At 35.7% G+C, this 17,275-nt stretch overlaps 1 protein-coding gene across 10 annotated transcripts in view; it reads right to left on the bottom strand.

Annotated features, from left to right (window-relative positions):
- Positions 1–17,275, bottom strand: part of LOC141396363 (coiled-coil domain-containing protein CG32809) — a 117,755-nt gene that overhangs the window by 19,713 nt on the left and 80,767 nt on the right. For 4 of the 10 annotated variants that reach the window (XM_073971765.1, XM_073971760.1, XM_073971757.1 and 1 more), the window contains 4 exons: positions 16,970–17,032; positions 16,379–16,838; positions 16,136–16,318; positions 7,596–7,689 (listed from right to left, as the gene is read on the bottom strand). In XM_073971765.1, coding sequence (XP_073827866.1) covers positions 7,596–7,689; positions 16,136–16,318; positions 16,379–16,838; positions 16,970–17,032 — 800 coding nt within the window. Of the gene's footprint in view, positions 1–7,595; positions 7,690–16,135; positions 16,319–16,378; positions 16,839–16,957; positions 17,033–17,275 lie in introns of all 10 variants that reach the window. The other 6 variants (XM_073971764.1, XM_073971763.1, XM_073971761.1 and 3 more) reach the window with 2 other exon arrangements.

The following is a 17,275-nucleotide window of genomic DNA, read 5'->3' as shown; positions in this document are numbered from 1 at the left end:
AGTACAACTAAATATCTAGGACTCCCACCAATAAATAACCAAAACATAGGGACATTGTTCATATTCTCCGATAGATGACAAATGTATCTGTTACACTTGGTCGCAGCAACAAATGAGGAGAATTATAGTCGATATATGCAAACTTAGAGTGTATATTTAGGAGCAGTTATGAGTCTTGCCAGCTTGCGGCCGAGATGGTATAATTTAAATGGTATAAAAACCATTGCGAATCGCGCTTTCATCTGGGACTGGGATTGTGGTATATTGCCTTCTGCATTGAAAGGTCTTGGTAAAGCCATGCAGCCAATGGGAAAAATACCTGTGGAAGGAAGAAGTTGGCGAGTAAGGAGGAGGATTTATCTCTACATGTACTTCAGCGACTAGAGGAACCTCAATCTTAGGAGCAACAGCAATACAAAAAGAATGAGTAGATCCACAATATGGCAGAAGCAGAGATAGAGAGTTTTGAAAAGCTCACCACATGCAATTAAAAGTTGCTAGGAACTAATATGATGAAGGGAAATATGCTGAGAAGCCAGCTGTTTTTTATGAGAAGACCTGGTTGCCCTCTATGGCAAGACCTGGGAAGAAGTTCTGTATTCTATAAGCGATCTTGTGGTCCTCTGTTAAAGGACACCGTGCAGGAATAAGTGAAGGGAAGTAAGGAGAAAGATTTTTATTCAAACAGGAAACCGTTTGAAAAATGTACGGATAGTCTCATAAAATGTCAGAATCAGATTTCAAATATTCTCATAAAATATCAAAAGACCTCACCGACGATCTGCTCATAGAAGACCTAAAGCTCTAGGCAGAAGCTCGGAGATCTATTCGCTCATTGAAGGGAATGAGTTTTTTCATGAAAGTTCACAACGTTTTTCTTAGAGTTAACAGAAGATATTCTAATTTTTTAGACCCTGTTTATAGTATAGATTTTTGCAGGGTTAACCTTCTTAACGAGGATTTATTTGACGTATACGCAAAGGAATTGACATTTGAAAACCCAGGTTTGTTAAATCTGTTATATTATTAAAAAACTACAAGGAAACCCCAAATCTCATATTAAAAAGGGAAGGCCATTATCTTCTCATAGCAGACTACCAGATCTCCTCGTGGAAAACCAGCAGCCTCGTAGAATACCAGACAATTTTCTCATGGGATACTAAAAGGACTTCTCTTAGAATTTCAGTAGTATCAACATCCTCTTATGTTTCTAATAAAGCCTTTGACGACTACTTCAGAAGGCCTCAGGATTGAGTTGTTTCATGGAAGTTCACAACGTGTTTCTTAGAGTTAACAGATATTCTAATTTTTCTTAGGCCATGTTTATATTATAGCCTTTTGCAGGGTTAATCTTCTTAATGGGGATTTATTTGACGTATACGCAAAGGAATTGACATTTGAAACCTCGAGGGTTTTTTTAATTCCGGTTATATTATCAAAAAACTACAAGGAAACCCCAAATCTCATATTAAAAAAGGGAAGGCCATTGTCTTCTCATAGACGACTACCAGATCTCCTCGTGGAAAACCAGCAGCCTCGTAGAATACCAGACAGTTTTCTCATGGGATACTAAAAGTACTTCTCTTAGAATTTCAGTAGTATCAACATCCTCTTATGTTTCTAATAAAGCCTCAAAACTCGGCAAAACGTGTCTAAAATATGGACACATAGAAACATGGACCGATGGAGCAAATTCTCAATAACAAACAACTTAAGAGTAATACTAATTTCTGTACCACATTTCAAAGATCTATCTTAACTATCACCAGCTACATCTTCGGTTATAATAATGACCTAAGCGTTTTTGTAGGGTCCTATTAGGTGTTATAAAAAATACAAAAGTGAGCTGCTGCGTTGAGTATGATGATTAATTAGGCTTAGAATAAATATGCTGAAAACACTGGCGCCATCTATTGCCAAATATTGGAATTTATGGTTAAGAGCATATGCACTATAACTGGTTTGTATATATGATAACTACTGAATCACCCTGTAATAACACTAACGTCAATGATCCTTGAAGTGTGTGATTTTGACCGGAGCCTCATTACTGTCCTACTTTGTTGTAAATTTTCATTATAAACTTCGGTGTCAAAGCGCTAAGGAGTTATCTTAAATATTGGGAGATATACGGCGAATTTAGCGATAATCATAAATATACGTTCGGTCTAAACGAATATTTCGAAGTGTTCAAATGAAATGCTATGGAATGACAACGTTAATATATCCCCCATCCCATGTTGGCATATATATCCCTCATCCCATGGTTCACAAATACGGACGAAGAGGTACAAAAGGTCGATTTGTTTGGAAATCTTTTCTAAAGAAGTTATAAACCTTAGTCTACATTTACGAAATCCTCTCGATTTCAACTGTCAATTCCATTGCTTAAACGTCAAATGAAATCCAATGGATTTCAGATGAGTTTTCAATTGACGGATACGCAAAGGAATTGACAGTTGGAATGGAGTGATTTCGTAAATGTCAAACAAGCATTAGACACGTAAATCGAAAAGTAATTCGAAAGATAATTAATTATTGTAATTCCTCTAGAGCAGTATTGACCAAGAAAAGGACAGACCAAAGTGTGAATGCATTCAAAATATTGGCAACTTATGACAGTGTGTTAGCGAAATTTAAGCAAACCACAACATTTACTCTCCTTTGTACGCTCTTTCGTTGCAACCGGGCGTATGTGTATAATTTGCAGAAAACTTCGTAACCTTTACAATAAAGTTGGACAGTCAAGTTCCCTTTTTAGTTCCTTTTCCCAAAAGGAACTAGTTCCTTAATATAGTTTCAAATACTTAAGAGAGCAATGCAGTTCAATGAATCTTTCTCTGTCGTCGTTATTTTTGTTTCCTTCATTCCAAATAGTTCCGGAACCGATATAGTTGAAAGAATCTTTCTCTTTCATCGATGTATTTTGTTCTTTCGATCCAAATAGTTCCACGAATCTTTCTTTCATCGTTCTTTTTGTTTTCATAGTTTTGTGGATTAATTGACATACAAATAAGTGAATTGCAGAGATGCGATATGCTTGTGATTTACGTTTATTTAACAATATGACAGCAGCTGAATAATTAACGAAACAAACGAAAAACATCGAAATGAGTGTGGAATTAAAGGAAGGAAAATGAAAGGAAAGGTAATACGAGATGCATATGTCAAAAGAAATGGCACAATTTACACCAATAGCCACATGGTACTTGCTTATGCTGATGATATAGACATCATGGGGCGATCAGTAAAGGAAGTAACTGATACCTTTAGGAAGGTCGAAGCAGAATCTGCGAAAGTGGGTTTGGCGGTAAACGGCGAAAAGACCAAATTGATGGTGTCGACGCGCAAAGCGTACATAGAGCTCGGCCCAACTGTGGAAGTTGGTACCTACAATTTTGAGGTAGTTAAAGACTTCGTCTACCTCGGCACTGCCATAAACACAACAAAAAAATCAGTTGTGAAATAAGAAGAAGAATTGTATTGGCCAACAGATGCTACTATGGTTTAAGTAAGCAATTTAAAAACAAAGCCACATCACGTCAAACAAAAAAAAAACACTATACAAAACGCTGATACTACCCGTGTTAATGAATGGCTCCGAAGCATGGGTACTTGCGCAAGCAGATAAGGCAGTGCTTGGTGTGTTTGAGAGGAAATTTCTTCGAAAGATCTACGGGCCGATTTGCGTTGACGGTGAATATTGACGTCGTATGAACCACGAGCTATATAAGCTATACAAAGACATGAATATAGTTAAATGTATCGAGATGCAACGATTGCGTTGGCTAGGCTATATCATGAGAATGAGCGATGATGAACCCGCTAAAAAGGCGTATGAATACATGCCACATGGCGGTGCACGCAGAATCGGCAGGCCTAAGCTTCGATGGAGCATACAAGTGGATGAAGAAATGAAAAGGCGCGGTATTTCGAAAAGTCAAGCGAAAAACAGAGAGGAATGGAGATCTTTTCTATGGAACAAATGTTCTGTAATGGCCAACTAAGTAAGTAAGTAAGAATGAAAGGAACTATATGAACTAAAGGAATAGTTCCAAGGGTTCCTTGTCTAGAATAGTTCCCTGGAAATAGTTCGTTCCGGATCTACACAACACATCTCTCTAGAGTAATTCCAAGGTAGACATAAAAGTGGAAAACAATTTATAGATTGCGAGGTACTGAAACGTCTAAAGATCGGTAGAACTATTATCAAAGACTTGCATCATTCTGTCAGTAACTCATCTATAAACCCATAGATGACGTGGATAAAACAAAAAACGTATCTATTGGACTGTAAATGATGAAGTTTAGAACCATTATCTGGAAAAGTGGATAATAGGGCGGAAAGGAGCTAGTTCCTTAGTATAGTTCCATAGTTCCGAGACTGATGTAGTTCAATGAATCTTTCTTTTTCGGCTTCTTTTTGTTTCCTATGTTCCAAATAGTTCCGGAACTGATATAGTTCAATGAAACTTTCTCTTTCATCGACCATTTTGTTTCCTTCGTTCCAAATAGTTCCGAGACCGAAATAGTACCACGAATCTTTCTTTCATGGTTCTTTTTTCATTGTTTGGTGTATTAATTGACATACAAGTAAGTGAATTGCAGCGATTTACGTTTATTTAACAATATGGCAAAATCTGAATAATGAACGAAACGAACGAGAAAGATCGAAATGAGTGTGGAATTAAAGGAAGGAGAATGAAAGGAACTATATGAACTAAAGGAATATAATTCAATTGTTGCATATAGTTCCAATAGTTCCTTGCCCAGAATAGTTCCCTGGAACTAGTTTATTCCGGTACTACACAACTGTATTTTTCAATACTAATCTCTAATCTAATCTCTCTAGAGTAATTCCACAAAAACGTAGAGAAGTAAAGACTAGAAGAAATGCATTTTCCAAAAACATATGCTAAAAGTTCCACATTTTGATTACAGATGGCTACACAACTCACTGGAATTGATAACAGCAATGCCAATCCTTTTTGATTCCCATTTCTCGCGGCAGAAAACATTAACGTTGTGTTTTGTGGCTGAAATTTATTTCTTTACTTTTTTATTGTTTATTTAATAAAAAAATCAAAAGTGAATGCCGTCAAACATGAGTTTTAATGTTTTTCTTGTCAATATTCCAATGAGTAACAGTTTTCGTTTAACAGAATGTTGCTATGATATCGTAGCAACAGAGGTTAAATCCCTCTACAGTTAATTTTTCATCTTATAATATTGACATCTTTAAATTCAACGGTAGACATAAACCTGGAAAATAAATAATAGATTGCGAGGTACTGAAACGTCTTAAGATCGGTAGATCTATTATAAAAGACTTGAATCATTCTGTCAGTAACTCATTTATAAACCTATAGATGACGAGGATAAAACAAAAAAACAAAAAACTTGTCTATTGGACTGTAAATGATGAATTTTTAAACCATTATCTGAAAAAAGTGAATAAAATAGGACGGAAAGTAACTAGTTCTTTAGTATAGTTCTATAGTTCCGAGACCGATGTAGTTCAATGAATCTTTCTCTTTCGTCTTCTTTTTCTTTCCTTCGTTCCAAATAGTTCCGAGACCGGTAGATATAAAACTGGAAAATATGTATTTATGTAGTATATTCTTCTTTTTGTTTCCTTCGTTCCAAATAATTCCGAGACCAGTAGATATAAAACTGGAAAATAGATAATTTATTGCGAGGTACTGAAACGTCTAAAGATAGGTAGAACTATTATCAAAGACTTGAATCATTCTGTCAGTAACTCATCTATAAACCTATAGATGACGCGGATAAAACAAAAAACTTTTATATTCTACTGTAAATAATGAATTTTTAACCCTTATCTGGAAAAGTGGGCCGGAAAGAGCAAAGCAAAGATCAACAGTGCTATATACCAAACTGTCTCATTGCACTTAGATCCGATACCTATCATGGTACTAAGCTTTGAGTGAGGAACTAAGTAGAAAAATTGATAAGATTAACCGAAGTGAGCTAATCAAATAATTATCAAAATTTAAATGTTTAACCCACATCACGAATGGAAAGGTTAAATTTAAGCTACAAACTCAGTTAACGAAACAAAAAATCCATCAGTTATTCTTTCTAGAAGCAATTAATTAAATGTATCAACATCTTGCCATCGCTTGACTAAACATTTTGCTGCGTATAATACGCTCCGTTTAACCTCCAGTTAACTTCCGCTGTTGCGAGATGGCAGTGAGGCTATATAATTTGGCTCCCCTGTAATTGTTTGGTTTTTTGTTTGAATGCAATAAATAATTACGCTTGGTGATGTCTTCGAATGATAAGATTGCACCGATTCTGTTCATTGATTTAATTTTAAATAAAAAAACTGGCTACAAAATTGTGGTGTTTGTTTATTTTTTGCTCTAATAGTTTTAAGACGTTTTCGTTTTTTATGGTTAATTTTTTTTGTTAGCTTCTTTTTCATAAACTAGGTGAAGAATCGGTGAAGCGTTTCTTTGAAACTTGTTGTTGGTGGAGTAGAAACAAATTCAACTTAAAACTGAAAATCACCAATGATGTTTGATTTCTTTTCGATATTTTTTTCTCTAGATATTCAATGAAGAGACAAAGTAAAGGAAATTAAAACCCAAAAATTGGGAAAATCAAAAATTTAAAACTTAACAAAAAATGTTTATAGCCAATTGCAAAATAGGTATAATAAACCAAAAAATTGGTATAACTTGTAAAAAACACACAACAAAACTGTTTAAAAAATAGTTATATGAATAATAAAATTTTGATACTGTTCGCAAATATTTTAAACAAATATTTCAAATTCATAACTCAATTTCAAAAATACAGTACTTAGAGTAGCCAATATTTAAGGGAACAGGGCTATAAGAATATTAGTTGGAATGACACACATGAGAGATTTGGAAACGGTTGAATAGGGCCATTTTGTCTTATAACCTTGTTCCTCTATGGATTATAATTTTGCTTTATATTCTTGTTGGATTATATATACACATATAACTAAATTAATTAATTATAGATTGTAATTTTTTGAAAAAATAACAATTTTTGTTTTTTTTTTTTTTGAAAAAAATAATGGGATTTTTTTTGGTTTAGCTTTCTACTTTCCAAACATAAGAAAGAAACCGAAAGTAACAAAAAAGTTGTTAGAAATTTGGATTTTTGGGAAATCTAACGGTTTAGAAACCCAAAATCGAACGAGAAACATAACGAATTCCAACGTAAAGGAAACAAAAGTTAAAACCAAAAAATAATTTTACAACTTCATGGTGGTATATAAGTCGTTTAAGTTTTAATATGGGTTAAACTAATCTTTCAACTATGGTTAAAGTACGTTTAATGCAAAAATCAAAGGTTTTAAAACTATAATATATTTTTGTTGTTGTTGTTTGGTTGATTAGCAGTTTGTTCAAAATTTTGTAAAAGCCTCTAAAGTGAAGTGCTTTCTGTTGTTTTTTTGTAATAAGGTTTGGGCGGGGTTAAAGGGGGGTGGGCAGTGAAATAAGTGGGAATTTGGCTAAGTCATTTGTTTTTCTTGAGTGTGTGTTGTGTGTGAAAAGACTATGCAATTTATTTTCAATTTCAGCTAAACTTACCTTATCGGGTACGGGAACATCAGCGGAACGGGGAGGATCTTCATTGATTGGCGGCTCAGTGGGTGGTAAGCGTTGTTCTTGGACACTGGCCAATCTGTAAAAGAAATTTCAAAAAACACAACATTTAATTAGCATCAATAAATGTTTAGTCATCATCTAACACAAAGCCCTAATTAAGCTGCAATGCCACCAACCCAATGCTGAGTAATGCTTATGTTTGTCTAACATCATGTTTGCTTCTTCCTCTTCGTATTTTTTTTAATTTAACTTCAAATGTTTATATGCTCATTAATTATTGCACGATTGAAATCGATACTTTGCATTTAATGAAACAATAATTGTCTTGTCGGGTTTTGTAGTTTTAATCCGACACATGAGTAGTTGTTAACCAGAGAAACATAATTGTGTTCCATAAATGCAATGTTTGTACACAAAACAAAAAAAACCGAGGCCATCAGTCATTGTATGACTTGGCATTTAAAGTAACACAAACGAAAACATAACCAAACCCGAATTAATGTGGCCCAGACCTTTCATATTTTTTCGGGTCAAGATTCAAGAAAGTTCGAACTTTTGTCCACAACCTTGGTAAACTTTCAGTTAGCGATTCTTTAATACCCAAATCAAATAAATGTTGAAACTTAAGGAAACGATTTTGTTGAATTTTAGACTCCTAGTAAAGAGGTTGTTTGATTTTATGGAATTTTTAAACTTCTGTAAAAATGTATTGTTGAATTTTCAACATTAGAATTCGATTTTGCTGAATTTTGAACCTATTGACCATGGTTTTGATGACTTTTAGAACTATAGTCAAACTTTTTGTTGAATATTCAAACTTATGTAAACTGTTGTTGAATGTTCAACATTAAAATACAATAAAAATCCTCGATTTTAGAGCTATCGACTATAGCTCTGATTGTTGAAAATTCAACATATAATCACGGCAAGAGTGCATCGTTTAAATTAAATCGTTGTATGTCAATAAAGGGCCAATCTATATCACTATGAAAAACTGGTTTAAAGAATTTAATCGTGGCCGAAACTCGCAAAAAAAATTAAAAAACTTAAGCCGTGTGTGAACGGATAATGCAAGATCGCCATGTTATATACCGTAAGATAGAGGCATCCTTGGACATTTGATAATGCATGAAAACCTGCCGCAAATTGGATTTTTCTCGCTGGTTCCAGCAAAATTGGACAATCGCTCAAAAAATTCTCTTGTGGATTTGTGCAAAGAAATTGTTAACAAAAACAATTGCGGTGCTTTAAACGACATTTAAAAGACGACGAATCTAGGATCTTTGCTTAGGAGCCCGAAACAAAACAGGAAAGAAGACCTTCAAAGCAAATGGTCGGCTGTTTCTTCGGCAATACTGACCGTGTGGCGACTATATGGCTTGAGAAATGTAGGACGATTAATTATGAGTATTACACTACAATTTGTTCGCCTGAAGTCTCCTGATGAATTCGAAAAACGAACAAGTGAAGACGAATCGTTCTGTATCATCACAATCCGAGTTTTCACACATCGATGCAAACCAGCGCCTGTTTGACCGGACAAAACATGGAATTGATGGGTCATGCGCCGTACAGCCCTGACTGGGGATACAATGACTTCATTTGATTACAACACATCAAGAAAAAAAGGCGTGGTCTACGATTTTCGTCGCCAGAAGTTGCTTTAAAATCGTTCAAAAACCATGCTTTGGAGCAAGGCCGTTCTTTGGTATTGTTGAAGTTACGAAGTTTTTCGGCAATTCACACACACACGACCCGAACGCAACAAAAGAGCACACTAAAGAGAGCAAATGTTTTGATTTGTTTTTGTTTTGCATCATGCGTTCATACAATATTACTAACACACTGTCAAAAGTTGCCAATATTCAGAATTTTGTGTGCCCTCTTTTTGGTCGGCTGTGCTTTGGAGGCGTCTCTATCAAGCCACTGAAAACAACCCATGTCAAACTGTCCTTAGTACGCTTAGGCTAAAAACTTTCGAACTTTCCCAAAAAAGTCAAATAGCGCCTGGCGACACTGCGTGTTGCCTAGGCCAGAAGGATTTTAGTGCCCCTCGTAATTGGAAAATAACTCATGTAATTTTAAACCTACATTAAATATTTTGTTGAATTATCAACAAATTAATCAAATTAAAAAACATATATACATATTTGACAATTGCTTTGCTAACCTTTCAAACCATATTTAAATAATTTATTGAAATATTAACCTTTACCTCAAGATTTGTCTTTAATATGCAACCTATAGTCAACGGATTTGTTCTCATGATATAGTACATGTAGAATTTCCCAACATTTGTAACCGAGATTGTCGTATTTGTTGAATAATAATTTTCCTTTTTGTTGAATTTAAAAAAAAATAGTGCATGACTTTGTTGAATATAGTTGAATTCCAACTATTAGTTCACGATATTATTGAATTGTCAACATTTTTTTTGATTTTAAACATATCCATTATTTTGTTTAATTTTTAACAATTTGTAATATACGTTTTTTTTTAATTTGGACCATTTTCTCATTGTGTTTATGAGAAAGCAGACAAAACACCACCTTGAAATAATTGCTGAAACTTGCGGTTGATGTAACTTCATTTTTGGAATTAAGACACATAAGTGGCAATTTCAGACCATCTTAGACAAGAACCTATGTATGTATATACATATATGTTTGTATGTATTTCCGGAGATGCTTTATTCAATATAAATGCCTTCCGTATGCTTGCTTTTCTACATAATACGCTTTTGGAGTAGTCAGTAGGTGATTTATGAGAGAGCATGAAAAACTCCACATTAAAAATAATTCCTCATTTTTATTTTTTAGACACATATGTGGCAATGTAGGATCATCTAAGACAAGAATCTTATGTGGGGAGGATAGAAAAATATCCATTCCACAGACAGTTCGTGTAAAAAAAGATCAAAAACGACATCTAATGGGAATTATATGGGATATGTAATTTGCTCTTTCGTAAACTACCTGCAATTTGCGGTTGATGTTAATTCATTTTTATATTTTTTGACACATACTCGTTTGCGGCAATGCCAGAACCAGAAATTGATGTGAGAAGGACAGATAAATACCCAGCAAAATTTGAAGGAAGGGGTTCCATGCGATACCAAGGAACGGTCCTGACCGGTTTTAACATGGCAAAGGATTTATCTTGGTCCCTCTTTCATCTCAAGTAGACACTGACCTCCTCGTGGTGTCACCTGGGGAACTGCCTTTAGCACCCGTTAAAGGTAGTGAGTGAGCTAACATGCGCTGCGCGTTCACCCATAAGAACGTTAAAAACTTGGGTTTGGGCGTCGGGTTAGTAACCCTTCCCTAGAAAAAACAGCCTACTATGAAAAAACGAAAGAAAAGAAAAACAAACCCCTCTAAAGATGACGTACCCCGCAAACGTTTTAAGGACCAAAACTATGTTATGTAATTCAGTGATATCACTTCGGTAAGACCAAAAGAAAGAGTATATAATAATTATAATTGTTCCACAAACATCCCATAAGGGACAAGGGAGACTTCTCTCATATCAATGAGTGCACCCCGATTCATATTAGCTCAATGATATGGGACCTACTGTTTATCGCCGAGTCCGAACGGCGTGTCTAAGACACCACTTGTAGAGAAGTTTTACAAGGCTGAAATACTCAGGAAATGTCGCCAACATTACTGAGGGGCATTTTGCCACCGTTGAAAAATGTTTGGTGTTGTCTGGCCGGGGAATCGAACCCACGACCTTCAGCGTGCAAGGCGGGTGTGCATACCATTGCACCACGGTGGCACCCAATATATATAATCCATTATTTTGTTTAATTTTAAATCATATGTAAAATATGTTTTTTTTTTTTAATTTGAACCATTTTCCCATTGTGTAATTTGCAACATTGACATTTGGTAATCTGATAATTAATGTTTACGGTTTTCTTGAATTTATATACAAACCAAACTTTTGTTGAGGATTTTTAGCTTTGCACCTCTAGCCCAGACATATAATTTACAATTTTGTTGAATTTTCAGCAATTGAAGAAATAAAAAGAAAGCAGACAAAACACCACCTTGAAATAATTGCTGAAACTTGCAGGTCCAAAATATGATCAAAAACGACATCTAATGGGAATTTCATGGGATATGTAATTTGCTCTTTCATAAACTACCTGCAATTTGCGGTTGATCTAAAGTCATTTCTGAAGCAATCAACATTTTAATAATTACAGGTGAACGCCATCTACATTTCAATAGTAAGACTTTTAAAGCTTTTGTACTTTTGTCATTGTGATTTTATACCTTTTCATATTTCTATTGTGATTGATCTTTACATTGTTAAAGTTAACAGCTAACAAGTAAAAAAGTATCAGTCGGCTTTGCCGACAGAGATATACCCTCAGCCTGTGCAAATTTAAACACTTTTTTTCACAAAAAACTTATGTATTTAGGGGGGTTTCAAAATTTTGGTCTCGTATGAACCGACAAAAATGTTGATTAGGATTAAAGTTCGAAAATTTTGTTGAAAAGGTACTTAAAGGAATGGATCGACATAGACCATGGGGGGCCTAGGGGGTTTTTTCAAGAAGTATGGACTTGCCCCTGAAACAACTTTTACCATCGTAATTGAGGCAGCGAATGTAAGTTGCTTCAACAAAAATCAAAGTGATTCAATAGCAGGTCTTAAAGTGAACTTATCCAAAATTTTGTGTGGGAGGTACGGGATGGAGTGGACAAATATAGTCCATATTCGAATCTGATATATATCTGGTAGATATTATGAGAATGTGTAAAGTATGGACCAAATCGGTCACTCCCATCAAGAGTTATCGTGCCCATAATTTTTCCGAATATTTTTGAACTTTTGTGGGGTAGGTACCTGAAGGAGTGGACGGATATGGCTGATCTACGAACTTAAACTAAGTTTGGAAACAATATTACGAAGGCCAAATTTTGGCCGGAACCGGCATTTCCGTTCGATAATTATATTGCGCTTCCGCCCATTATCATGGTGTCATAGGGTTTGTTTTTCAACTTTCAGGCTATTTTTTCAGGAAGTATGGACTTGCCCCTGAGGAAACTTGTACCTTCGTATAGGGGACAGTGAATACAAGATGGCACAATAAAAACCAAGGCGATTCGAGAGCAGGTCCTAAACTGAACTTTTCCGAAATTTTGTGTGGGAGGTACTCGAAGGAGTTTACCGATTGAGTCCATATTGGAACCTCATCTAAGTCTGGTACAAATTTCATAATGTGCAAAGTATGGACCAAATCGGTTACTTTCTTCAAGAGTTATCGTACGCACAAATTTTCCGAACATTTTCGAACTTCGGTGGGGGAGGTACCGGAAGGAGTGGACCGATATAATCCATCTTTGAACTTGAACTAAGTTTGGAAAAAATATTACGAAAGCCAAATTTTGGACCGAATCGCCAGATCCGTTCGAGAGTTATCTTGCGCTCCAACCACTACACACGGTGTCATAGGGTTTTTTGTAACTTTCAGGCTATTTTCTCAGGAAGTATGGACTTGCCCCTAATGAAACTTATAGCGTTGTATAGAGGACAGCGAATACAACTTGCGTGAACAAAAATCAAAGCGATTCGAGACCAGGTCTTAAACTGAACTTTTCCGAAATTTTGTGTGGGAGGTACCCGAAGGAGTGGGCCGATTGAGTCCATATTGGAACCTCTTCTAAGTTTGGTAGACTTTACACGATGTGCAAAGTATGGACCAAATCGGTTATTCCCTACAAGAGTTATCGTGCGCACAAGTTTTGCGACAATTTTTGAACATTTGTGGGGGAGGTACCTGAAGGAGAGCACCTATATGGCTCATCTTCGAACTTAAATCGAATCTGGACAAAATATTTCGATACCCAAAATTTGAACCGAATCGATTGATCCGTTCGAGAGTTATCGTGCGCACCAGCCAGCCAGACAGACCGACAGACAGACAGACGGACGGACATTGCTAGATCTACTCAAAATTGTCTGAAACGGATATCGTACAAACATACTTGGGGTCTAAAACCATTATTTCGATGAGGCACATTTTTGGTCGTATCAAAGTGTAAATACCCTCTTTAGCCTAAAGGCTGAGGGTATAAAAATAGACCTCTGTAAATATATTTAATACTACTACTTTAAGCAACTATGTGCTACTAAATTTTATCATACATGACTAAACGATTTTGTCGCTTCTCAATAGTGAAGCTAAGTAGAATAAATTCAATAAATTCGTTCATTTCTCTTGAGCAAACTGAACTCTGTACAGCAACCTCAGTGCTTCCTTAAGTAGTTGAAGTGATAGCAGAGCATCATCCGCAATACAGAGAGCGAATCAACCAAACAATCTACGAAAATCGTGTTTTCTTTATTGGCGCCACTTTCTTTATTGGCACCACTTTCTACCATCAACAGCCGAGGACTTCAACAACAAAAGGCTCGTAATTTATGAAAGCGCACAGTCTTCGCAACCGTCTTGTTCCACAGAAGGCCTATACAGATGGTCATATAAGACGACGGGTTATTCCTGTAGAAGAATTTGAACACTACATATCAACTTGAATGCTTCCAGAAGTACATGAAACCGATAATAGTGCATCATCGCGCAATTTGAACACTGTACATCAACCTCAATGCTTCCTTAAGTACATGAAACTGATAGCAGTGCATCATAACTTCAATGCTTCTAAAGCACATGAAATCGATAATAGTACATCATCAGTACCTACAGAGTGTGGATAAACATCATTTCTGGATCCACCAAATCATGCCGTTCATTTCAACAACAATGCAGTTTTACTCTAGGGGGAGGTTCCGTAGAAAGTCTATGGTTTCAACATCCAACAAGACTAGTTCAACACAATCTTCCTACCATCATTGCAGTTTTAGCAAATTCAACAAAATGATACCTCAGCAAAATTCAAGAACCCATTATCCTAATACAGTTCACATAGCAGATCTAACAATCAATTAGCCCGCATGCAGTTTATTGTAACAGATTCAACAATCCAAATTTCTGATACAGTTTGCCATAACAGTTCCCACAATCATTTATTTCTGATACTTCATCGGGACGCTTTCAGCATCAGAAGGGGAGACTGAAGCAATCGATATTTTAATAATTACAGTTGAACGCCATCTACATTTCAATAGTAAGACTTTTAAGCTTTTGTACTTTTGTCATTGTAATTTTATACCTTTTCATATTTCCTATTGTGATTGATCTTTAAATTTTTAAAGTTAACAGCTAAAAATACACTTCTGTAAATATATTTAATACTACTACTTTAAGCAACTATTTACTACTAAATTTTTTCATACATGACTAAACGACTTTTGTCGCTTCTCAAAAGTGAAGCTAAGTAGAATAAATTCAATAAATTCGTTCATTTCTCTTGAGCAACATGAACTCTGTACATCAACCTCAGTGCTTCCTTAAGTAGTTGAAACTGATAGCAGTGCATCAACCGCAATATAGATAGTGAATCAACCAAACAATCTCGGCATAGCGTTTCTTTATTTTTATATTTTAGACACATACTCGTTTGCGGCAATGCCAGATCGTTTTAGATAAGAAATTGATGTGAGAAAGACAGATAAATACCCAGCAAAATTTGAAGGAAGGGGTTGCATGCGATGACGTGATTTCATGACATCTTTTGCATTGGTTCAAACGAAGTCGTGAAAGCTCCGATCTTTTCATCAGCATTTGAACCCATGCTAAGGAAGTCGTGAAAGATCCGATCTTTTCATCATTGTGTTTTTGTTTATACATATGTATTTTTCTAAATATATAAGATTAATTATTTACAATAGGCTTGATGTTGTCGGAGACTAAAATCACAACCAACGTTGTCAAAACTCTCGTCTTAATGATAATGTCATTGTAAATGGTTGGTGAAGATGACATGACAAAGCATTGGTGTAAATGGCATGCTTTGGATTCAAAAATTAATAGCATCTTTTGGGGTCCACGCTCATATAAAATTCATCAATGAACATGCTAAAAAGGTGACATGACAGATAACTTGCACCCTTGATGGAATAGCATCTTTGGTATCGAACATTTTGCTGGGTATATTCTTCACACAGGGTTTGTGTATAAACTATGAACAGGAACGATATCTAACCAGAATTAAATGGAATATGTCATTTGCTATAAGGCACCTACTGAAGACTTTCGAAAGTATTTACATAAAAAATGCATAGATAAGAAAGACATTTTTTAGAATAGGGAACCATCGCGTGCTTTTTCATAAGCCACATAATATTTCCCATTCTACAGAAGCATTGCAACTTACCATAAGTTTAGCTTTATGGAGGCTAGTGCTTATTTTATTTGCATTCTAGCTTAGCTAATAATTCCAGCCTTAAAGCAAATGCCGATTTTCAAAGAATATCAGTCTTAAAATACGCACGACTTAGTATAACCTTACGGCTTAAAATATTCAATTTCCTTGTGTATACCCTTATTAGTAAGCATAGATCTCTTATACTTTAATCTCAAATAAGGTTTAAATTTCCCTACTCACCGCTTTAATGTCACCAAAGTACCAGTAAGTTTTTTGCATCTTCGCAAGGCCGATTCCAAACGATCGGGTTCTTCTTTTAGGAACTTTTCTTCTCTAACAACTTTTTCCATTTCATTTGATAGAATGCAGCGCAGGCCATTGGACAAAGCGGGAAATTTCATTTTTAATTCGGCTACCGTTTTACTGAAATGAAAGAGACATTTCTAAATATTATTACACTCTGAAAAGTTCTTTCGAACTCACCTTGCTCTGCTTAGCACCAAAGCCATATCTTCCACAGCTGTCATATTAACTCTTGTCCTTCGATTAATAACCTCACCTCTCAAACTTTCCACCGAAGATTCCAAATCACTCAAGTCCTTTTCCAAACGTATCACTTCCTGCTTGTACAACTCCTCTTCTCTGGATATTCTTGTTGCATCCTGATCCTGATGACCCCATATACTGCCACTGCTGGCCAATAGTGTGGCCCGAATACGCATAAATGTACTTTTAATATCTTCTCTAACGGCCACAGCTTGGGCCTGAGACAGGCGTCGCAAAGTCCTAACCTCTGTTCGCAAATCTTTGGCTTTCTTTTGCAGACCCCTTAAGTGATTGTAGACCTCGGGAGCCAATGCTATATCGGCACGATAATTATTGTGGGCGGTTTGGGCCAATACCATGGGTTTGGGAGGTGGTGGCGGTTTAAGGCGATCACGTTCTAGAGTTGGGAAGGAAAAGAAAAGATATGGGTTAGATGTTGTTGTCCCCACAGTGCGTGGTTTAAAAGCTTCTGCACATAAAAGTGTGTAAGTAAGGCGTGTCGTTTTCGATATTAACCTTGGCTCTTACCTTGTGATGAGGTTCGTGGCAAAGTGGAGGATTTTATGGCTGGTTTTGTGGGCTTGGTATCAGCTTTATAACGTACGATTCACAATATATAGAAGTGTTGTTGTTATAAAACATATTTCTTCATTATTAATATTCTTTTTTATTTTGGAAATTTGAAAACACATTTTGAAACAGACATGGGAGAGGTATTGGCATGCACTAGACTACTGTAGAGTTTTTGGGGGGAAATGGAAAATCAAATTTTAAGCCACAAAAGAAGCAATACTATTGAAAGCTGCGGTTTGGTTTTATATATTTGGGGGAGGG

Source organism: Musca autumnalis, unplaced genomic scaffold (assembly GCF_047663935.1).
Source record: "Musca autumnalis isolate F117 unplaced genomic scaffold, ASM4766393v1 scaffold_3, whole genome shotgun sequence".
Classification (NCBI taxonomy): Eukaryota; Metazoa; Arthropoda; class Insecta; order Diptera; family Muscidae; genus Musca; species Musca autumnalis.
The sequence above is the reverse complement of the archived record's forward strand: the minus strand, read 5'-3'. Positions and strand labels throughout refer to the sequence as shown.